At 41.3% G+C, this 24,702-nt stretch overlaps 1 protein-coding gene across 3 annotated transcripts in view; it reads left to right on the plus strand.

Moving 5' to 3' along the window:
• Nucleotides 1-24,702, plus strand: part of FMNL2 (formin like 2) — a 271,583-nt gene that overhangs the window by 152,725 nt on the left and 94,156 nt on the right. For all 3 annotated transcript variants that reach the window (XM_054971943.1, XM_054971941.1, XM_054971942.1), the window contains exons 2-3: nucleotides 891-974; nucleotides 24,344-24,424. In XM_054971943.1, coding sequence (XP_054827918.1) covers nucleotides 891-974; nucleotides 24,344-24,424 — 165 coding nt within the window. The remainder of the gene's footprint in view (nucleotides 1-890; nucleotides 975-24,343; nucleotides 24,425-24,702) is intronic.

Raw genomic sequence — 24,702 nt, forward strand, 5'->3', positions numbered from 1 at the left:
TTTTCACTGCTGCTTTAGGCTTATTAAACACAGGGATTTCCACTCTTGTCTCCCAAGCAGTAAAAGGGAATGGCCAGACAGTATCATGCCCAGTCTGTGCACAACTCACTGGATTCCTGTTTCTTCCCCTTTACACCAGAGAAAAAATAGAGGGGAAACAACAGGGTGGCTGTGGGTAACCATTTATCTAACTGGACACCTCCTCACAGCCTCTGTGTGGTAGGGATGGATGGAGCTAAACACCTCTTGCAGAATGGCAGAGCAGAGTCCCTTATTCCACTGCCAATCTTTTTTTATTTTTGTTTGTTTGCTTCTTTACCAAGCTGGCTGTAGTACTACAGCACTTCTGGGAAAAAAGAGAGAGAAGCCTTTTAAACGATTGTGGAGCTGGGATCTGCAGTAGGGAGGAATGATAGGGTAGGGTGGCAATAGAGCATGTGGGATGCGGACAGGGTATGCGGATGCCATTCCTGCTCTGATTGCAGCTACTGCCGCTGCTGCGGCTATGGAAGGGATGCAGTTTCACATTCCAGTCTTGGAAGCAGCATTGAATGTGTGAACCATGAGTCCTGTGTTTCTATCTGCTGCTCTGCAGTCATTTACCACTACACAATAGTAAGCGGGGGCGGTGGGGGGAGGAAATCACCACAAATAATCCATGACTCCCCTCAACCTTGATAGAGTCTGAAATTAATCCTATTTGCTCCATCTGCTCTTCCCTGGCAGTTCTCACTTCAACATTGTTTTTTGTGGAATGCTCTGTTAACCAAGAATTCAAAGGAAAACAATTAACTTAATTACAACCATGTTGTTGTGGCTTATTCGTGTCAGACCCTTCTCAGCCTAAAGCCTGCTGTGGTCACCCATGTTTGCTTTCTCTTTCTCTGCAGAATGCAATGAACTTGCCTCCTGACAAAGCAAGGCTGCTCCGGCAGTATGATAATGAGAAGAAATGGGAGCTGATCTGTGATCAGGTAAGAGATGCTCTTTTTCAGGTAACTCCTTAAAATAATGTGCTGTGTTTCTAACCTGTCTAAACTAGGGAACATATTACCATAGTCTGATTGTACCATCCTTTTCCTTAGGTCTAGCAGATAAAACTATTTAGATGTGGTGGAAACAGTTTGCTTCTTGCGGAAAGGAAGCCTTCCAAGAGAGGGCCAATTTGTGCAAATTCCTACATCTGATATTGGATGTCACCCCCAGCTGGTGCCTGGAAGGAGAATCCAGGGGGTAAAGACAAGCAATTTGTTGCTGCACCAGTGCCCCACATCACTTCTGGTGCAAAACTGGAAGTGATGTCATTGCATTGGGGCAGTCACCCAAAACTTTATGGAAAACGAGGAGTGAGTTCATTGCGCTGGCACAATGCTATAAGATTCATAAAAAACTCTAAGGTAAACCATAGGGTCTAGGCTGAATCCTAGGGTGTTGTGCTGATGCAATTTCTTCACTTCTGGTTTTGCACCCATTTCCCACTGCCACCTCGCTGAGCAGTGGCAGCAGACATGGGTCCAGGAGCCTCACTATTCTGGTAGCTATGAAGAAAGCCTGTTTGCTGGTTCCCTTTTGTGTGTGCCTGCCACCATGTGCAGGGTTCAGGTTCTGGTTTACCTCTGCAAACATCACTTTTTGAGCATGTGCCTGCTCTCTCTGGAATTACATGTGTCTATGATTAGAATTTAAGAGACTTCTCCCTGCAAAGAGTAGTCCCAACTGGAAAAGGAAGTGGACGTATCACAGTGCCTATTGCTGTAGAGTGGAATTTGTGATCTCTCTGTGATGGTTTGGAAAGGCATATTGTGCCTATGATTGGGGAGAAAGTCAGAAAGGGTATGACTTTGGGCTGTAAATTCATATTGAATGGCAATGACTCAGACTATAGGGCATGTTAACTGTAAAAACCCTGACTGAATAACATCCTACTCTTAATTTAGAGCACATTTTGTTCTTTGGTTTTCTTTTTTGTAATACTTATCTTTGTGCTGAGTGGTATGAGATAAGGATGATATTCCCGTCTGGAGTCAAGCCTACATGGGAATAGATTAGTCTACATGGGAATAGTACAGTCTCTTGGCCTATATTGAATTCTGGTTGGACTCCGTTCCTGGTAGACAGAATTCCAGATCACAGTATGCCTATCACAGCTGGCCCCTTCACAAGAAACTTGACTGAATGCTGTTTACTTATTACTTTGTCATCTGCAGAAGCTAGACCACCAGCACAGTCATATGTCACACACTTGCTCTGGTTCTACAGTGAATAGAAGGGATTGATGACTTTTACTGTCTAAAAATTGATGAAATTGCTCCTGCATGATTAAATTCCATCTGAGAATAAGTGGGAACATGAATCAGTATCTTTAAGTTTTGCTGGTTTTTAGTACTGCGCCTTAATAATACCTGTTCTGGTCCAAAGGAGGAGGGATGGTTTGGATCCAGCCAGCTTTTTAAACTCAGTCCTGACCATTCCCCCCTATTTTTACAGCCCCCATCCCATACCTTTTTTTGTTCACGTAGGTCCCATGATATCTGGCATAGACTTTTTGGTGGTCAAATAGTACCCTTCCTCTCTTGTCCACTGGTGAAAACCTGATTGGATCCAGTTTATCATTTATTTACCTCCATTTATGATGATATGTCCTTGGATTCAAGGTTGTCAGTCAAATAAAGGACATCTGGCAATCCAAGCGGGGCTAAATTTTAGATGAAAAGAGCTGCAGTCAAGGCATATAGAATGAGCCAATTTGCTTGTCTTTGACAGGTCTGGAACGTTGCCATTGGGTTTACACTGAGGCACCGCAAACCTAATACTATAGGATGTGCCCTATATTTCTCCCAAGGGCAGTTGTAAGATAATCTTGGAGAGATTTTCTGTGCGCTATGTGCTGTCCAGCTACTTCTGCCCTATGGCAATCCTGAGAATTAATGTCCACCAAAACACCCTATCATTGACAGCCTTGCTCAGGTCTTGCAAACTGAAGCCTATGACTTCTTCTATTGAGTCAAGCCATCTCATTTGAGGTCTTCCTTTTTTCTTACTGCTTTCCACCTTTCATTGACTTTTCCAGTGTGTCTTCTCATGATGTGGCAAAAGTATGATAGCCTCAGGTTTGTCATTTTAGCTTCTAGGGAGAATTCCAGCCTGATATGATCATTTCAGCAGGAATCCTTAGAACTCTCCGCTAACGCTACATTTCAAATGGATCCATTCTCTTCCAGTCAATTTTCTTCATTGCCCAACTTTCACAACACAGTGCCGAACCAAAAGCTTGCTTCTATGCACAACATTTAAAGCATTGTACTGCTTACAGTTACGGTTTACAGAGAGAGTGTGGCAAATTGCTTAATATGCTGTAAGTAACTCGTTTCCTAGGGGATGTTTGCTTACAGTCAGAAGGAATACCTCTATGACCTGTGAGCTTTCCTCTTGGTTTCTGTTAATGCTACCTGCCACTAGGATTCAGAGAGAATAAAGTAACTGCAGGACTGGGGCCTATCCATTGTCATTTACACCTCTGAGTGAATTGGACTCATTTACAGCACATGCAGCCCTGCCAGATAAAGATCAGTAGTCTGGAAGTCTATAGATGCAGTGATAACAGGCCTGAGGAAGACAGGTGAGAATTTAAATTAGAGAAAGTGACACATCTGAGTAATGCTTGCACACTTTCCCTATTGGTGTTGGAAACACCTTTGGTTCAAAGGCTTTTTTCCCATCAGAAAGAAGCCATTAAGTGGTCCTAGTTGTGAGTTCCTTCTATCAGAGGAGAATTGCAGATCTGGACTAAAGTCTTCCTAGCTTCCCCCTTTCTGCTCCCTCAGGTCTTTGTAAGGGCTGAAGACACCAGAGTGCTTCTGAGATCCAGCAGCCCATCTACGGCTGACCTCTTGACTCTTGGAGAGTCCTTTGCAGTGGGTGTAAATTAGTGCAGCCACGATGCAGACACCTCATGAAGAGATTCTGATGAAGCATATGGTACATGAAATATTTATAACTTTAACTGTGTAATTATAGCCCCAGCAATTTAACCATGGTGAAGGCCGTTTTCCCAAGGATAGATTGTGTGTGTCATATATTCCTCAAACATAATTCAGACAGACTCCTCTTACTTGGCTGTGACAGACTTAATTTAGTTGTGTCTGGATCTGAAGTGGGTGCTAGGGTGGGCAGGGCAGAGAACAAGAAAGGAAACGAAGAGAATTGTTACTTTGAAAAAAACTAGCCAAAGGAATTTAAGACCTCTAAGTCTGTATTTGAACATTCTAAACAAGTACACGTGAGAAAAAGAGCACAAGTCATTGTAGCTCAGTTATTATTTAGAGCAAGGTGAAATATGCATATTACACCTCTTTTGCATCACTCCATTGTTACTAGTTGGTTTCCAGGTTCAGTTCAGGGGATTGACTATCACCCACAAAGCCCGTCAAAGCCTAGGATGCATGTTCCACAAACCCACGTCCAACTCAGGCTTGGGCTGATCTTCCCCTACCCTGAGGTAAAACTTCTCCTCTTTAAGCCTATGGAGCTGTATACTGGGCTGGGAAGCCTCTGGTAGCGTGGTTGATGTTAAGCTTCAACTATCCTTCTTGTCCCACCCTTAGGAAATATTAAAATTGGTTGCCCAGCCAAGTCTTAGTAGGGGACAGATCAGGGGTTTGCACTTCCCTTTAGCAGAAACTGGCACACAAGGCTTGGGGATGTTCAAAATGTAACAGAAGGTTTATTTACAGTAGGTTAAAGTCAAAAGGCAGGTAGGCAGGCAGATGTTTGAACTTAAGTAACAGAAAGGTTTTTATACAGCAACTTCACTGATGTGAGGCACAAAACACTTGGTTTAACACTAGGTTGCTGGCTTCTTTCAGTGGTTGACACTGCTTCACAAATGTTTCCCCTTCAAAGCACAGACACAGCATGACTTCCCCTCATCTCCAGACTTAAGGGTGCTCCACTGAGACAAACCCTTCCTAGATTCTGGGCAGGCATTATAGTTATGAGCTACGTATAACCCTGTTCCTGGCACTGAAAGGGAGACTCCTTTCTCCCCACTTCCTTGGCCCACTATAATTCCCAGATCTCTCAAGTTTAAGCAGGAGTTAGTGCTGGTTTTTCCCACTTTAGTAAGAGGACTGACAGTGCTTCACAAACATTATTTCCTCTCACAGAGGATTCTCTGGCTGACCCTCTCTGGTCAAAAGCCAGGCTCCATCTCCCTCACTCTCTTGTTTACTCTCCAACTGACAGCTTCCCCAACATTCCATCCCCCAACTGCCATTTCAGGCTAGCCACATTGGGGGTGGGGGGTGGTGGGACATGTCAATCATAGCTCACTGACTGGAAATCTCAGCATCTGAAGCGGAGTCCGTCACAGCATGTATCTAAAGGATTGCCTCTCCCGATATTCTCTTCTGCAGCTGCTCTGCTCATGCCACCCAGCAAATGAGCAACATCAGTAGCTGCCCCTACTTGAGTGTTCTCTGCTGTGTAAAATGGAATTAGTCACTTTTATAAAGGAATAGGGCTGGAATAAAACCGGTATGGTTAGGAGGACGCTTTTAGAAAGGGAGAAGGGCTGTACTTTATGGCATGGTTTATTGTATGCGTTTACTACACTGTTTTCAAATTTCTGTGGTCTAGTTTTTGCATTTCTTATGCCATTTTATTGCATTCTTTTCTAACTTGCTAATCCAATCTTATTACAATGTTTATTGTATGTCACACTGTTTCTGCTGTATTGCTTTACTTAGGGGATGAAACAGTAAATTTCTAGGCCCATTTCAAAATGTCAAAACCCCAAGCAAATAGGACTACCCAACAATTAAGTGTTTTCATAAAGCCTTGACATTTTTTGATGCTAGTAGAACTTTATGGTGAAATTCTGGCACCATACCTGTTGTTGTCATAAAAAGAGGAGTTAAACTGCAGTGTCCGTGTCCGCCAAAAAATTAATGAATGGGAGATTTCATTATGAATCTGGGATAGAAGGTACATACCTCCTATTCTTATATAAAAAGAGGAAATTGGTATATGAGTCAGTGTACCACAACCACATTAAGGAGAGCATGGTTAGATAGAGTGATGAGGAAGAATACTACCAAAAGAAACCAAGATCTGTTCTTGATTATAAATTACAATATGAAAGAAAGTGACTAATATGAATTTGGCAAGATAGCAACATGACCAGGAATAGTCTTGGTTCAGGAATGACAATGATCATTGCATCTCAGTGGGACTTGGGTTTCATGAGTACATTCTGTGGGTGATGGGAGTGCTGGCAAGAATCCTACAAGGGTGACATCGCTCTGGGGGTTAGAATATAATCCAAAGCTCTTTTTTGCCCCCTAATGGCTGGTTGGGATACAGCAATCCAATTTTAGAAGGGAGAGGAAGGTGAGGCTTTTCCAAGGGCTTGCCATTTCTGTTGTATTTTATCTTTATAACATCTGTATGATCTTTGTTAGGCAGAAGGATAAAGACAAGAGAGATTGGCTAGTAGGCTACCTAAACAAGGATTCAAATATGGAGCTCCCACATCTAAACCCAGTACTTTGCCCACTGCATCAAAGCAGTTGCAGCTGTTATTGATGTATGCAAGGAAGGGAGGAGTAGATAAACAAGATTTTGGAGGAAATGAAGGAAAGTTCTCTTAGTAAGTTCCAAGGCTGTACTTTGAAGAACTTGTGAAGAGTCATGAGTCAGTGCTATAGTACATATTTTGCCTCCAAAAGGTCCCAGACCCAATCTGCTTGTGGCTCTCTGGAGCTTTTGCTAGCCACAGAAAGTTGTAACCAAGGTAGATGGACCAATGGTATGACTTCTTATTAGGCTTGTCATTAGCCTGCTCATGGTGGCTGAGCTCCCACCTTTAACCCGAATCCCCGCCCTTGAGAAATTGAGGAGTGGGAAAAAATTGGTTGGAAAGTGACCTCCCTAGAGACCTCCAGGAATTTCCCCATTTCTGTGTATCTCTACCATAGAGATTAGGGGAACTTCCTACATCATCATCAGGAAATGTCATACACCCCTCCCCCAACTCTACTCTCCCCAAGTACTTGCCCTCAACATTTATTAGCATTTGCTGAGGCAGTGCTGGGTGACCGTACTTGCTATAAGGCGTGGGGTAGCTGCCAGAATGTTGGGCATGAATCTAGGAAATTTAAGTAAAATTTGAACTTAGATTTTCCATTACAAGAATCTGTATATTACTCCATATCACCTACTGATGAGGGATTTATCTTAAACCACAGGCTAAGATTTATTTATTTATGCCCCACCTTACTCCCCAGTGGAGACCCAAAGTGGTTATTTCATTCTCCTCTCCTCCATTTCATCCTTGCAACACTCCTCTGAGGCAAATTAGTCTGGGAGAGCTTGACTGGCCCAAGGCCACCCAGCAAGCTTCCATAGTGGGGATTCAAACTTGGAGTCTTTCAGACCATAGTCTGACACTTTAACCCCTATACCATCCTGGCTGTCAGATTCAAATAAATATCCAGTGGTTCCTGAAAAACTAACAAAATTTATTTCCATATGAGCTTTTATGAGTCAAAGCCCACATCTTCACACAGGTGAAGGAAAGATTACAAAGGGGGAGGAGCTGAGGCAGAGAAGTTTGGTGTGGACTCTGCCATGAATTTTTCAATGGTAAATTATTTGTGTAAGGGGGAAAAGGAGTTAAGTAAAGTTAGAAAGGTTAAGTGTGAATCCCATCATAAATCAAAAAGATTAAAAGAACCACTTTAGTCATGCCTAAGAGCTTAGATATGCCCCTGTGACTCTCTTCTTTTACAGGCACACCATCATTACAAACTGCTTTGATGCTCAGTCACAGACCAGATTTGCCATATGGCATTTGGGAAGGGATGGCTGCAGTTCAAGAAGCAAAGCTTCAAAAGCCCCTTAGGCACAAGGGACTAGTTGAGTGGTCCTTTGGATCCAGGCCATGCTTTACATTTTGCCATCACATTCTGGAAACGTTGTTTCCTTTTCATCTGGATGCCTCTAGACAGAAATAGTATATTATGAATACATGTGCTGGTATCTTCCCTTCTTCTACCCTCTTTACACCTGATTTGGAAGTCCATTAGGATCCTAGGTTGCAGTAGCTCTGAGACTCACAGTCAATTCTGAGCGGTCACATTCTTTTCAAGGGCCTTTTTGAGAGAACTTTTCGCACTGACAATGTAATCCTATGAAATCATTGGGCTTAGACTGGAATCCTTCTGTACAGGATTGCGCTGTGAGTCTCTCAGATGCCAGCATAAAGCTTATGTGGGGAAATGGAATGATGATTTTAATTTTTCAGTAACTTGACCTCATGGGTGAATTTAAGTGACTGTTGACCTGTTTAATGGATCATGTCTAATTTGCTGTTTAACCTATTGGGCTAAAATAAAATCACATGAACAAAGAGACTGTCAGATTAGAGAATACTGAGTCTGACCATTGGTCTGTCAAGGTCAGTATTGACTACTCTGACTGAAAGTGGCTCTCCAGAGACTTGGGTAAAAGTCTTTCACATTATCTGCCACTTGATCCCTTTAATTGGAGATGCTAGGGATTGAACCTGGGTCTTTCTGCATATGAAGCAGATACTCTTCCAGAGAGCCACAGCCCCATATATATTGAGAGGGGACAGTCAACCCTTGTGCTGCAGGGTGTAGCATATTCTGAAATCAGTTGCATCTATGTTTTTATTTGCTGATGATGCTGTTTTTAGAATACAAGACTTTGTTTATGAGCGGTTTCTCCTCTTATGTTGTAAACTCATTTTGGTGGGGACAAGGGAACCTTAAAGAACATTAAATAGTTCTCTTGTTATTACAGGGTGGGTTATTTTTAGGAGCTAAAAGCATAAAGCTTGGGATAAAATACACCAGTAAATCACTGAATAATACCAAGAGAGGCATTTGAGATCTCATATGTCCAATTTGCATTCTTTTTAAAAAAATGTGTTAATGGTTATAATGATGGGCTCTGTTTTGTGAATATGCCTTATGGCATCAAATGCAAGTATTCCATTTTTAATGAGTCTAATATGTATGCTTGTTTTATTGTCAATTGTAAGAAAAAAAAATCCTAAAGAGCTTTGCACAGAGAACTTGAGGCAACATTCTGTTTCTCCCTGTTGCCTCATTCCTGCTTTTAAGGAATTGTGTGGGATTGTGAAGGAACAAATATGTAGACTTACACCTGTTCTTTATTGTGAGATGAGCTTTTGTAAAAATGTATGTTTTCTTTGTAAATAAACACACTTTGTTTTACTCCTGAAGAAGTATGTAACCTGTCTTTGTTCCTGTCTTCTGTTCAAATTTACATTTAAAACTGAGGTCTGGTCTACATATGTAGCAAAATGAGGAGGTAGAATGGTAAGGCTGTGCCATTTCAGACCACAGGTGGAGTACACTGTTTTTGAATGCTGTTCTTTAAAAAAACATCATTCAAATAGAAAATGAGTGCAGCAGAGAGGAAGGATACAAACCAGACCTGTTCCTGCAATGCTAGTTCTATGCTTACAGGAAGGTTTATTTTTTTAATGTGAAGGAGCATTTAAAAATGCTGTTTCTGTCACTTGGGTTCTGAAATGGTACTGACCACCACCCCACCCCCGACACACCCATTTAGGAATCTGAAAGAGTCCAGTAGCACCTTTAAGACTAACCAATTTTATTGTAGCATAAGCTTTCGAGAATCAAGTTCTCTTCGTCAGAACTTGATTCTCGAAAGCTTATGCTACAACAAAATTGGTTAGTCTTAAAGGTGCTACTGGACTCTTTTTGATTTTGCTACCACAGACTAACACAGCTAACTCCTCTGCATTTAGGAATCTGCAACTTCATTCTGCTATCTGCACAGGACATCTAGGTGGAAGAATTCTAAGGTGGTAGAATAGACTGTTCCACTTGAGGTTGGACATAGAGAATGCTGTTTGGAATGCTGCTCTATACCAAACACCTTGCAAACAAAAAATAAAAATAAAATAGGACAGTAGATAGAAAGCTTTGTCTACCTTGTTCCTTGCTATGCTAGCTTTCCTTTTTCAGGAAGGATTCTTACATAGTGGAGCATACAAAACTATGAGTCTGGGTACAATCTGTGTGACCAGTTCAAGAAGTTACCACCTAATTCCCACCTTATTGTGTAGTTTGGGTATACGAGACCTGAGACTTTGGGAAGGAGAGCACTGTTAAGGTAAAACAGAAGTCAGGCTCCTGGAGAAAACATAAAGTGCAACTATGTTAGCCACAGCTTCTTTGCACTGAAGACCTTCTAGGGCTTACTTAATATTGGTTGTTGTGGGTTTCCAGGCTGTATTGCCGTGGTCTTGGCATTGTAGTTCCTGACGTTTCGCCAGCAGCTGTGGCTGGCATCTTCAGAGGTGTAGCACCAAAAGACAGAGATCTCTCAGTGTCACAGTGTGGAAAAGATGTTGGCAGGTCATTTATATCTACTCAGGAGGGGTGGGGTTGAGCTGAGTCATCCTGTAAGAGTTACTTAATATTCTTTTCATTACTGTAGCTTGTTCTGAGAAGGTTCACCACTCAGCATCTTCTTGCACAGTTGCCTATTAAACACACTGAATGCTGCATTTTTAGGCTGATGTGTTGAATATCATTTTACATATTGACCTGAAGGACATCTTTGGGAAATGATGGTCAATTTGCAATGCATTTGACCAGGGCTTTTTTTCTGGGGAAAGAGGTGGTGGAACTCAGTGGGTTGCCCTCAGGGAAAATGGTCACATGGCTGGTGGCCCCACCCCCTGATCTCCAGACAGAGGGGAGTTTAGATTGCCCTCGGCGCGGAGGGCAATCTAAACTCCCCTCTGTCTGGAGATCAGGAGGCGGGGCCACCGGCCATGTGACCATTTTCAAGAAGTTCCGGAACTCCGTTCCCCTGCGTTCCCCTGAAAAAAAGCCCTGCATTTGACCATTAAAATCTAGGCAAACTTGTTTTTCCTGAACAAACATTACTAAGGTAATCACAAACTTTGTGGATATCTCTGAGGACAGCTAGTGCAGTAAGGCCTGATTTTTACATTTATTTCTCACTTTTCTCCAGAAGGGGACCAAAAGTGGCCTGCAACAGGGAAAAAAAGTCTAAACAAAGCAGTACACAGACAAACACATCAAAATTACATCTTGGGCAGGTTCTGGACTCATCAGCTGGCTCACACAAAAACCCACAGACTTTGATCAATGGTCTAAAAACCAAAGGCTCCTGTTGGCCCTTGCTCTTTGGCTCATGCCTCTGTGGACACCATGCTTTATAAAGTACCTGGAATGGGAAGGGAAAAACCAATCCTTACATACAATAATAAAGTTCACGATATGTACAGTTTACAGTAATAAAGTTTACAACATGTACAATTTCCAAAGTCCTGAAAGGAATCGCTCCTATATTGCAACGCAATATCCAAAAGTTCAGTCAATGACAAAATGCAATCCAGAGAAGCAAGGCACCGTTTGAAGTAAAGCAAAACTCCGTTTGCTAAAGATGGCAACGAGTATGAGCCGGCAATGTCTCTCCGCTCGTTTCAGACCGAATCGTCTTTCCTCAGGCCAGAATGTCTGAAATTGACAATATACAATGATACTGCAAGCCTCGCGTCAAGACCTAATAATTATACATAAAAATATCCCGGTATTTTACTTACTAAGAAATCTTATGCGGTTGGGTAAAAGCGATTCCTTTCAGGACTTTGGAAATTGTACATGTTGTAAACTTTATTACTGTAAACTGTACATATCGTGAACTTTATTATTGTATGTTGGGAATTGGTAGACAGTGTGGACCTTGTTAATGTGAATTGCGATAAGCATAAATAATTTATGAATGTGATTTTTCACTTCTTTCCTTCTTTCTGTGCACAAATTTGGAAGTGAAATCCCTCCTCTTGTTTTGTGGTAAAAACCAATCCTTAGCAAAGGTGCTAGTAACAGTGTTCTTCTCACTCCTTTCCTCCCCAGAGTTAGAACTATTGTAGCTGCATGATCATTGATCTGTATTGGCAGTGCCATAATTCAGGGCTATTTTAGCCATACTGTTAAAATCCCTCATTAAGGGTGTAGTGTGCCCTGGTATTATTACAAGCACTTGAATCCCTGCGGGTATCACTTCATTCAAATAGCATTCGAATTAGAGGCTTGCAACCTTGCTGCAGGGTTACATGAATTGACCCTTGTATGTGTATTCACTGTATCTGATTGCAGTGGTAGAATCTTTCCTTCCGCCCCCCAGTATTTCCTTTTTCAAACATTGTTGTAAGACATTAAAAGAAACCCCCTATGCTATGCTTGGTTTGTGAATATTCATGAAGATTTAGTATATTTCACCTAATTGATTGATTTTTAAATATATATTTGGGGATGTAGTTATGTCCAGGCCACCAGCCTTTGGCATAAAATAAATAAGTAAAATGACAGTGGAACTACTGTCAAAAACATTTTGTGGGAGTGACTTAAAAAGAAACAGTCTCAGATAATGTCTTTTATTGCACTGAGGATGCTCTGCTGATTGCGCTTCAAGAATCTCTTAAGCACCAGTTATTGCTGAATGGCACATGTATAATCAGCTGTGTTGGGTGTCCCTGCATCAGCGCCACAAGCGTCAAGTACCAGGCCAATTTGCTGCAGCAGATCCAAGCATCAAATGAATCACTGCTAGAGGAATTTTGACCAGAGTGGCATATGCCATATTGTAATTACTGCATCATCGAAGTTGGCCCTCTGCTCCTTTTAAGGTTTTTTGCCTGCAAAAGAAACCTTCAACTCCCAGTTAACATTATCCTGCTGTTCTTTGTCAAGAGTGAATGCATTCATTGAGCTGTACAAAAATTAGTTTCATTATTTTCCTGGTTTTTGTTTCCCTGTCTGTGTAGCTGTCTGTCCGTTACTATCTATAAAAGTATACCAGATAAGATCTTTGCTGAATATTTCCTGTTGCTTTCTATCATGCTCTGCCACCTTTTCTACTCCTCCTGCCTACCACTACATCTTTTACCTAGATTGAAAGTGAAACCAGGTAATTACCAAATTAGCAGTGTGTTGATAGATACTTCACACTGAACTAGACTAGAATACTATACAACCAACAGAAAAGAACGTCGATAGAGTGAAGTTCAAGATATAAATTTTAGTGAAGCTGTACTCTTAGGCTGTACTCTTAGGCTAGCTGGAGGCTGGGGCCTTGACCCTAACCCGGACCTACAGAAAGAGGAGCAGGAAATTTCCTTTGATTTCTCCTCTCCCACTGCAAACCTCTTCTTCACCCTGACCCCTTTACTGTTCCTGGGGCTCTGTCTGTTCCTGGAGGTGTGCCAACTTTGACTTGGGATATTCTTGGGAATTTGGAAAAGGTGGAATTAAGGGAGAGAGTTCAGCAGGGATGCGATGCCAAAGAAGCCACTCTTTGAAGCTGCCATTTTCTGCAGGGGAACTGATCTTTGTAGTGTGGAGATCAGTAGTAATTCTGGGAGACATCCAGGCCCCATCTGGAGGCTGGCAGATCTGGTGGGGGCAAAAACAGTCTGCAGTGGAAAGAGGAGGAGAAATCTAATTTGCAAATGAGTTCAAAATTATGACAGGTGGACTTATCATCATGTATTGAAAGACCAATGTTTTAAAATTTACATTTTATTAAAATATATGTATAAAACATTCCAGATGCACCGAATAACACAATGCAAACAGTGATCTATGTGATTCTAATCAATAGAACCATGATAGTTGTTTTGGGATTTCGTACTTCTTTTCATAACAGAAAAACAATTCTCATATTTTTCAAAGCCATTTAAATCTTCCTTTTTCTATCTAAATGTCTGAGTTTTTAAATATACTGTCTCCTAAATTTTACTTCTATGTATATATGTGCCATCAAGTTGCAACTGACTTGTGACAACCCCAGGAAGGGACTTTCAAGGCAAGTGAGGAGCAGAGATGGTTTTGCCATTGACTTCCTCTACAGAGTCTTCCCTGGTGGTCTCTTTCCAAGTAGTGACTCTGCTTACCTTCCAGGAGATTGTGCTATACTGTACCATTCCACCAATCTGACTTAACCACTCTTACATTGTTGGCATAGTCTTTACTGCCATCATAATGAAAGCCTCATTTTTCCAAGTTTGCGGAGTTTGCTGTGTGTTGCTGGGGCAGCCAGACAAGATGATATTGTACTTCAATATGATATTCTATGTGACTCACTACAAGGCTTGGTGAATACTAAATTCTTCTTACTATTTAGTGCTTTTTCTATGGAAGGAAATGTCTGTAGAATAACATACAGGAAAATCTTATATCCAAATGAAAAATATGTGATAATGGGAATACAATTTCTAAATTGTTCGTTTATCCTTGCTTGTGAAACCCACATGGAATTTGGATTGTGATAACATTTTTTCCCATATATCTCATTTCTGACATTTTTTCTTGCAATTGGCTCAGATTTCCCCCCCAAGCACGTAAGTAGAAGTTGGTGGTTAGCAAGGAAAGCAAATGGTCATAGATTGGCTGTTGTTTTAAAAATGCGCCAATCCAATTCAGTGTCAGTTTCATAAGGATAATTGTGCATTCTGTACCTCACTCATTTTGAACCATTTACGAATCTCTTATTTACAGAGGCACAGTTGTAAATGGAGGGAGAATGGAGACTCACAACAATGTCTTAGATTTATTTAGAATTCAATTACAAAGAGTGCAGTGTGATTTAAGAGCATTTGTTGTGGTTACAACAGGTAAAAAGAGCAGTCATTGGGGTGACATGGTGAAAACTGGTATCGTAGTGGCTTAGAGCAAGAGTTCTTCACTGGAAAGCTGTCAAACTCCCATTCCAACTATGGCTGGTTTTAGTTATAATGCCAGTTCTTAGCCTCGGCTTCTACTCCAGCATGTATTAATTAGATGGATTTTTGTTAAGTATTGCCTTATTTGAGTTCAGTATTTTTCTCTAGTATCCAAAATGAAATTTGTGTTTTCTCCCTGGAGAGATTTGCAGCTATTCTGAACTGGGAATTTGTGCATATCTCTGAAGGGGACAATGCAAAATTCTATTTGGGATGTTTGGGCAGCACAAAGACAAGAACCATCTACACTGGGAATAACTTCTGTAGAACTTTACTGCTTTACAACATAACACATTAGAAGCCTAATGTGCATGAGAATGCCAGTTCAGTCAAATCAGTATGACCTTTAGGATAGCAGCAGAACCTGAGTCACACACCATGCCATCCTAAACAGAGTATATACCCCTCTAAGCCCATTGACTTTAATGAACTTAGATGCGTGTGATTCTGCTTATGATGGTACTGCTGAAGAGTACAGTTGGGCTACAAAAGAAGGCACATTACAACACCCCCCCCCCGTCTTTCTTACATTGACAGACACCCCAAAGATGTAAAGAAGTGTTCTTCTTGCTTGAATGTTTCTCAAAGAATATGCAGGAGTGATGTGAAATTAAATGCACTCTTAGATTTTCAACCAAAAATATTTTAAACATCTTAGATTAAAATTGGGATAACCCCAAACTGTGTTAGCTCATAAAGTTTCCTGATCATTAAAAGTGTTCAGTGCTGCCAAAAGAATAGCAGATTTCTTGACAATTAGACTAAACACAGCAACATTGTATATTCATTGAAGAACTCCCAAGAAGCAAAAGGATAAACTGCTCTGAATAATGAGGAAAGAAATGTTTTGTTGGTGACTGGTTTGAATATTCCAGTTTTCAATATGCATGAAAAAAACTTCAATTTTATCACTTACTAATATTACTTCAAAGTTTGCTTGTAAACTGCTTTGTAACAGGGACTTCATCCCACCTCCCATGAAGTCACACACCTCTTTACTTCTTTGATTAACCCTGCAGTCTTAAGCAGTGCTCAGCAGGCTTCGAAGGATATAACTTTGTTTAGGATGGCACTGCACATCTCTTAGTGTTGCACTGGCCTGTTCATTTACACCAGTGGAAAAGAAGGTTGTGTCTAATGCCCTGAAGGGGAAGGAGAAGAATACTTCTTTGTTTTTTGACATAATATCATTGTGGTTGTGAATCATGTATTCAATACTTGCTTCTTATTTTCAGTGTCCCAGAGCACACATTCAATGTTCTGTGACCAAAACGTGAAATTTATTATCTTGACTAAACGGGGTAGGTCAAGATCAAGCTGGTCTCGAGCATGTTGATGGAGATCTCTAGACCTGTGGTCCTGGTTGACTTTAACATCCATGCCAAGGCCAGGCTTTTAGGAGTGGTTCAGGATTTTATGGCCTCCATGACGGCCATGGCCTGGCTAAAGTAATTACTGGCCCTGTACACTTAACAGGGCACACACTGGATCTCATCGATTATACTGCTGGGGTAGGTGATCTGGAGGTGGGCTGGTTAACGTTTACTCCTTTGGCATGGGCAGATTAGAGTTTAGACTTTCTGCTTCCTCTTTCCTCCACAGATGTGGGGGACCATTAAGATTGTCTGCCCCAGGTGCCTGATGGATCCCAATGGTTTCCTGTTGGAGCTTGAGGATGTCCCCACCTTGGCTGCTGCTGATTCTATCTAGGCCTTGACCACTCTCTGGAGTAGGGAGATGGTCCAGATTGTCAACACAATTGCCCCTAAGTGCCCTCTCTCCCCGGACAGAGCCAAGCAGTCTCCAGGGTTTACAGGAGAATTGATGGTAATGAAACAAGAGGGATGACAGCTAGAGTGCTGCTGGTTGGAGCGAGGCTGATCTCACACAGCATAGAACTTATATGAGGCTGGTGGTGAAAACTGTGTGTAATCATTCTGCTGAGGTGTTCCATCTGGTTTGGGGGCATATCCCTGGGGAACTGGATTTTGACCACGTGACAGCCTGCTGTGATCAATTTGCTACTTACGTTGCAGACAAAATTGCCCAGATCCGCTCTGAGTTAGATGTTGATGTGCATGCATGGTCAGATGATGTACCTTTGGCGTCTGCTTATCTAGCTTATATGGATACCTTTCTTCTTGTGAAGCCCAAGGATGTGGGCAATATCCTTAGAGAGGTAAGGCCTACCACCTGTCCTCTTGACCCTTGCCCTTCCTTGCTGATAAAAACTGCCAGAGGGGGGACTGGCTGAGTGGGTAGCGGGAGTGATAAAATGCTTCCTTGAGAGTGGAAGTTGTGCCACCCATATTCAAGGATGCAGTAATTAAACCTGTTTGAAAAAGTCTTCCCTCAGCCCATCTCTGTTGCAGAACTACTGGCCAGTCTCTAATCTTCCATCTTTTGGTAGGGTACTAGAGTGTGTGGTTGCTTCTTAACTCCAGGGCCTCTTGGAAAAGACTGGTTTTCTGGACCCATTTCAATCTGGCTTCAGGTCAGAGTTTGGACGAGAGACTACTTGGGTCACCTTCATTGATGACTTCCACCGAGAACTAGTCGGGGGAATGTGACCCTGATAGTTCTGCTGGATCTCTCAGTGGCCTTTGATACCATCAACATAGTATCCTGCTGAGCTGCCTCTCAACCCTGGGACTAAGGGACACTGTTACAGTGGTTCAAGTCCTATCTGGGAGTCAGTTTCAAAAGGTGGTGCTGGGAAATTCCTGCTCTGCCCCTTAACCATTGACCTGTGGGGTTCCGTAAGGTTCAGTTTTATCCCCCATGTTATTTAAAAGTATATGAAGCCACTGGGTTATCAAGAGTCCTGGATTGGGGTGTGTATGTGTGAGCCAGGCTCACTTAACAAAAGGGAGGAGAAACTTTCCCCCTTAGACGGGGTACTGCAGCTCTGGATAAGGGCATCAGTTTAGCCAGGATTTTTGTTTGGCTTTTAGGTAGGATTTTGGGTAGGCTTAGAAACAAAAGCTTATTTTTAGGTGATAACTAAGTACCCTGGTAAAAGCCAGAAGTGTCAAGTCTACCTGAGAACCAGAGACTGTGAGGTGAAAGAGTAAACCTACTCCTTCGAGATAACCGGTCTGGGGAAAGGGGAATCAAATCTCCCATCCATGTTTGTGTATGTTAACTGAGGCTTGGGTTCAGTGTGTTAACTTCCATTAGGAAAATGTATAATCTCTGGGGAGAGAAGTTGAGAGCCAGTTGTACATTCCACATAAAACCTTTACCTTGTTACCCACCTTATTTTCTGTAAAGAAATCTGTTGTTTATCACCATCTGTGTCTTGTCTGTCCAGTCAAAATAGGTGAGGTGTACTTACCTCACAATTAAGTACATTATTCTAGTATGGTCCCAAATGAGAGCCCTTTAGGGAGCATGAAGCATACATGGTAACAACCAGTTAATCAAAGCTGGTGTCCCCCTCTTTTTACTGATAAAAGAAGGGATCAGAGAGAATGGGGATGGAGAGCCATAAATCCAAAGGGCAGTTACCTCAGGAGCTTCTCTTTCTGCCTCTCATTTGCGCCTCCCCATCACTTGCCAGCACTGCTGTTCTCAGAAGGAGGAAGGCTCCTCACTTACTGGGAAGGAATCTAACCTTTTGTTTACATAGGTAGGAAAACATCAGGTGTTCAAACAAAAAATTATTGATTACCTCAGGCCATCCACATTTTTGATGGATCATATTGAATGCTGTATTCCGACTCCTGCTGCATACAACTGTGCTATTGTCTCTTATGTTTAGATGAAGATGACTTGAGAGTCGCTGGTAATCACTTTACAAATCTCTGAATTACTCATTGGTCACGTAAACACATCCATTATTTAAATAAATCAACTGATGATTTTCTTAGGATAACTGCCTGCATAGAAATAGTTGATGCAGTGTAGTGGAGTGAATACTATTTATGGGTAACCAAAGTCAAATCTTTGTTCAGATATTACCTTCTAGTGGTCACTATCTCTGTTTATTGTACCTCACAGGTTTCTGTGTGAGAGAAAAATAGACTAGGTTCATGTACATTAACATGAGTTTCTGAATACAAATGTATCATTCTATTTTGCAGAATACCTGAGTATCCATTGTTGGTTTGCCTGTGACCTAGAGAGCTAAAATGGTGTTATTTCTAGCCAGGGCTGAGAAAAGGGGAGAGTTGCTCACGTAAATAACTTCCCTGTTCTGCCTTACTTCTTTCTTTAAAAGATTTCTGCCCTACTTTCCTATGTGCTTGAAGCTGGCTTCTTCAGTGAAATCTGTTCAGTAAAACAAGTGTTCAACATTCCACTAGAGCTCAGCCCAAAAACTATATGCATTTGACTGCCCAAAATATCAACAGGTGACATACAGACAGCATGGACAAGCAGAATACCCTCTCTGTGCTGCAGTAAAATTGAGAAGAAAATGTAGCTGACAAATTCAACCAGCAAAGACCTACTGGAATAGAAATATCTTACGAAGTTTGTGGAACCTAACCAGAGAATCGCTTTATGGCCTCCTCTGAGGGGCAAGCAAAGCCTGAATTTAATAGACACTTTGCTTTGGTAGTAGTGGAGATAGCCCCATGTCTTGACATCATTGTCTTTCTTTATTTGAAAGCTGAGAATAAAGTATTTAGTTTCTATATTGAGTAATCATTCATCACCATACATTTCAATGTATTAACGTTGATGGGAGCAATCAGTTCAGAACAGATCTGTTTCCGGAAATGCAAATAGAAATGCAGTTGATATTATTTAAAACAATCTGTCATCATTCTAGTCAGCTAATTCTAACTTCATCTTTCTCTCCATTTCCCAAAGCAATGTGGCCTTTATTTGTTTTTCAACTACTAGTTAAACCTTTTACAAATAGACTTAGGCTTAGCTCAGACAAGGTACCTTAAGCCTGTCTGTGTGAGAAGTGTGTGTCTGGATATTTTACTAGCTTGTATTCAGTTCAGATCCCTGGAGCATATTTATCTGTGATTGGAAGAGTCTAGCAAGACCGAGGACTTCCAGAATGTTTCATTTGCAAGTATAAGGGTAACCACAGAAATTGAAGGCATGCCAGAGATAGGAAGTTAGAGTGGAGGGAATGGATTATAGACAGTTGTAAACAAGTTTGAGCAAACAGTGGAATTCTGGATTAGTTTCAAGGTTTTGGTTTTGTCCTTTAAAGCGCTTAGCGGACTGGCACTGGCATACCTGTGGGACCGTCTCTCACCATATGTTCCCTGGAGGGAAAAGTTTCTTCCTCCTGTCAATGGTGGCAGTACATCTTCCAGTTGCCTTGATAGCAGAAATCACCATTGACCATTTCCATCTGACTGCACACTTTTCATATTGCATATATTGGGGGAAACCAGGACTATTTGAGTAGAAAGGAAATTTATTATGGGAATTGCCCCAGAGATGAGAACTTTATTCACTATTAGACTATGCCAACAGATGAGATATTGGTGGTCAAGAGAGCAATTTTAAAAAGAAGAATACAGCATACAGTATGGCTATAATGTTATGGTCTCGGGCACATTTAATGCTTCCCCTGCAAGCTTAAACCATAGTTAAAAAGTAATATTTACTGTGAGCATAACCACTTCCTTTTCACTCATGAAACAATCTTTTAAACTTTAATTTGTTTGTGATTCACATATGCATCATTCTTCCACTTACAAAAAAAAAGAAACAAAAATTGAATGTTTTAAAAAGAGTTCTAAGACTAACCCATGGATTGGGAAGAAATGTTGCATGATGACAGTCTTCGTAATGCCATAGCAGATAGCCAGTTGCGCTGACCAATAGCTAGTTGCACTGACCACACTTGAGTTTTGCTGCAAATTTATTTATTTAGCAAACTTATATGTCACCCTTCTGGAGACCCACTTGAGGTGTCTTACAATGAAAAACAATAATAAAAACAACAGCTTAAATTATCGATATAAAACAATGAGCAGCCTAAAAATATCCATAAAACAATTTTCAGACTAGAAACAGACAACCAGTAAACACAGTTTTAAACCCCCCAGTTTTTTCATCCAGGCTTTTCACCTAGTTAATTGTCACCTGTCTCGCCTCTGCAGATGGGGTATGAAGAGGGATTTGAACTGGATCTTAACAAGTGGGCTTGACAGAACCGGAGGAGAGGGTTCTTCACATATGCAGAACTTTTAAAAAGAACTTAACTTTGGGGCAAAAAGGAGTGTATGAATTGTTAAAGTTACTTCCAAACCACACCCATCAGTCTAAAAATGTTACATTTATCTTCTCCGGTAGGTTTTTTTAAACTTATGACTTATAAGTATTAGTAAGAGTTGCATTTTATAACTATTCATGTATATTTTTTTATTTCCAAAGACAAGGTACCTGTTCATACTGTCAGGGTATGATCTTTGCCACTGCTTCTTCCTTGCTAGCAAAATACTCAGTGATGCACACGAACATTAACTTGGGGAGGGGGGCCGTAGTCGTGTTGGTCTGCTGTAGAACAGCCAGGATTGAGTCCAGTGGCACTTTAAAAAAACTGACAAGAGTTGCAGGGTATAAACTTTTGAGAGTCAAAGCCTTCTTCAGATACCTGAAGAAGGGAGCTTTAACTCTCCAAAGCTCATACCCTGAAACACTTGTTGGTCTCTAAGATGCCACTTGTTGGTCTCTAAGGTGTCAAATCCTACTATGACCTTAGGGTAAAATATGGCATGGTGTGATAAAAAAGGGCACGTAGGTTGTAATGTATACCAACAGGTGCAGTAATAAATGGGTATTTTAAAAATTATGTAATTTGTGAATCATTGTTTTAAGTAAACATTAGAGCCTCCTATTTCATTCTTCAGAGAGAATTTGGTTATCAGTATTTATTTATCAATCAAGAGTGCTGGTACGCAGGGTAGTTAAAAGCCCATTCTCAAGCACAGTGAGCATATTAATGTGTGCTAGATTTTCTTTTTGTTGACATAAAACCTGGATGTGGTATTATGAGTCAGTATTGTGGATTTAATGTATGTTTGCAGAAGATAAGCAAACACTTAAGATATTGTACAGAAGCAGTGCCACACTGTAATTATGAAATCAGCATATAAACAAAAAAGGAAGCTGTAAAGATCCTTATCCAGACTGTAGGGGATGGGAAAGTAAATCTTATTCAGGAAATATCAGGAAGTTTATTATACTTCTGAAATTTCAAGATCTGCATCCAGCCCCCTCCCCCTTTATCTGTAGCAAGATCCTGTGGACCGTGTTTTATGGATTTATAAATAATGGCTCAACTCCACAAGCAAGAAGTATCATGTTCAGGATGGGGTAGCATGCTCCTCTCACAGTGTTGTTATGATTTGCAGTGTCATACTGACATTGGCATTTATCCAACCAACCATGCATAAGTGGCATAACACAGAACATTTCTGGTGTTGTGAAATCCTTGTGGAGGCACAGCCATGAGGGTTGGTGTGAGGAGAACACGGAAAGGAAACCGACCTCTTTTGTCAGAACAACTGCAATTGCAGTTCCTCATATCAGCACCATGCTCTGTTCCTTTGGGCGGGTCTAGTGGGGAAGGAGGGGCTCCTGTTGAGGGGGAGAATGCAGCTGTTTTTTCTTTCACACACATGACATGCACACATGCATGCTCAATGGGTCCCTGACAATGCTTCTTCCAATTTAAACTGGAAACACTGGGGTATCATTGGGGCTGAATCTTTAGGAATTGGCCCAAAACATAGTGAAAATGCACAGCACAGACCCTGTCATTTCCAGTTTAAACTGGAAGAGATGTCATCAGGAGCCTACAGAGCATGTGTGTGCCATTCAGTGACATGCTCTGGTCAGCCTCTCCATACCTTTCCCCCTGTACTGGACAGGTTAGCGGTGGCGGGGGAAAAGGGATCCTCTGTCCCCAGTTGGGGGCAGGTATCCCTACTCTTGAGACTTGCCTAGTACTTTACTGACCTGTAGGTGCCATCTTTTAAAGCTGTCTTTATGGTCTGCTATTAACATGAGAACTATATTGTGAATGTCATTTTTAGGCTGCTAAACGTTGTTTTATGTTTTAATGCCTTTTTAAATATTGATAATTTTTTCTCATAATTTTACTTTGTGCACCATCTCAGGTAGGGTTGTTCCTACCCTCCCAGTGGTAGGGGGAGACCTGGCACCTGCCAGGGGCATGTTCTCTCTCGTGTGCAAAACGTGCACGAGTGGAAGGTGTGCACTTCAGGAAGTGACATCATCACGTCCATCGGCGTGCACGATAATGTCACTTAAGGAAGTGAGGGTTTTTGCCTCTTGGCCTTGTTCCCCAAGCTTTTTTCCTCCACTGGCCAGGTGAGTGGCAGTGGGGGACAGAGGCTGGGAGCAGGGGATCCCCTGTCCCCACTGGAGGATCTGGCAGCCCTAATCTCAAGCATATTTTTGGAGGGGCAGTCTGTAGATTGAGAAGTAAAGGCCGAACTACACATTATATCACAGTAGCTCCAATCCTTTTTCTTTTAATAAAAAGCACCTTCCCGATGGGGCAGTTAACTATAAAGAAGTCTCAAGTGGCTGCTTAGCCCTTTCCTTACTCTGTCATATCCACACCCAAGAATCTTGTCCCTTAACAGAGTTTCCAACATATGTTTTAGAGGACAAATTGTATTTGAAACCTTGCTGGGGAGAGGGGAAGTGTAGCTTTTTGATGAACAACGGGGCTGCTATGCAATTGTATGTAATTGTTACAGAACTGCTGTGATTTGAGCAGGTAGGCTAGGATTTGATTGTGGTTATTATTTGCTGAAGCTTTCCATAATTTTATTCTGTTTTAGATCAGAATCATTAAATTTATGTACAATGGGAACAATAATTCAGATTTACATTCGTACATTGAATCTTTTCATGGTTGTGGTATAATTTCCTCCTTGTCTAGTTGCCTTTTTATGTTCTTTTGGTTTCAGTTTCAGAGTCTATTCCAAGGTAGTTATTAAGTAGTAAGGTAGAACAAAATGTTGAAGAAAAGAAGGGGAAAAAATAGAGAAGGGAACGGAGAAAAATCGGCTTCCATATTCATGGCTGAGCTTTGGATTGTTCTGTAGATGGTTGCCAGAAACTTTATAAGAAGGTATACATTTGCATAATTAACAAGTTCTTCAAGCTGAAGCACAAGACCTAAAAGCAGTTACAGCTCTTGTTTGTGCAGAAGGACTAAGGTTTTTACAACTGTTGGCTTGTTACGAAGAAGGAAAAAACCCAGAGCAGTAACAGAGTTGTGTATTGAGATTGATAAGCAGCATATTTAACACCTAAAGGAAGTGCATCCTCCTGTGGTGCATAATTATTATACGGTAGGAGGTAGTAGCAGTGTTAACCTGTATGACTGAATTTTGTTTTTAATTACAGGTCGCTTCCAGAGTATTTGGCCTCCTGGGCCTCTGTTTATGTTTTTAGACTATAATGCAATGTGGCATGTTTTCTAATGACATTTAGCTGTACTACAGGTGAAGTAACTGTTGGATGGTTAATGGTTGCTCATGTTTTCTACAGGAAAGATTTCAGGTGAAGAATCCTCCACACACTTATATCCAGAAATTAAAAGGCTATCTCGATCCAGCAGTAACTCGGAAGGTAAGAGATTTGATTTCTTTTAATACCGGGTTATACAGTCAACAAAATGATGTCTTTAAGATTTCCTTGGGCTGTACCACTTCAGCTTGAAAGTGAGGAAATAAGTTGCATGTTTCAATGCTTCCTGCCCCATACTCCTAAAAATGATTCTCCAGGTACAAAATTAGTCTGTTAGATTTGTTAATTTTTGGTATGCAAGGAGAATTTTTAAAAATACATTTGCTTATCTCTTCTTCTCCCTTGCCCCAAACCCATAGCCTAAAGTGGAATAAGATAAA

Source organism: Eublepharis macularius, chromosome 2 (genome assembly GCF_028583425.1).
Source record: "Eublepharis macularius isolate TG4126 chromosome 2, MPM_Emac_v1.0, whole genome shotgun sequence".
NCBI classification, from domain to species: domain Eukaryota; kingdom Metazoa; phylum Chordata; class Lepidosauria; order Squamata; family Eublepharidae; genus Eublepharis; species Eublepharis macularius.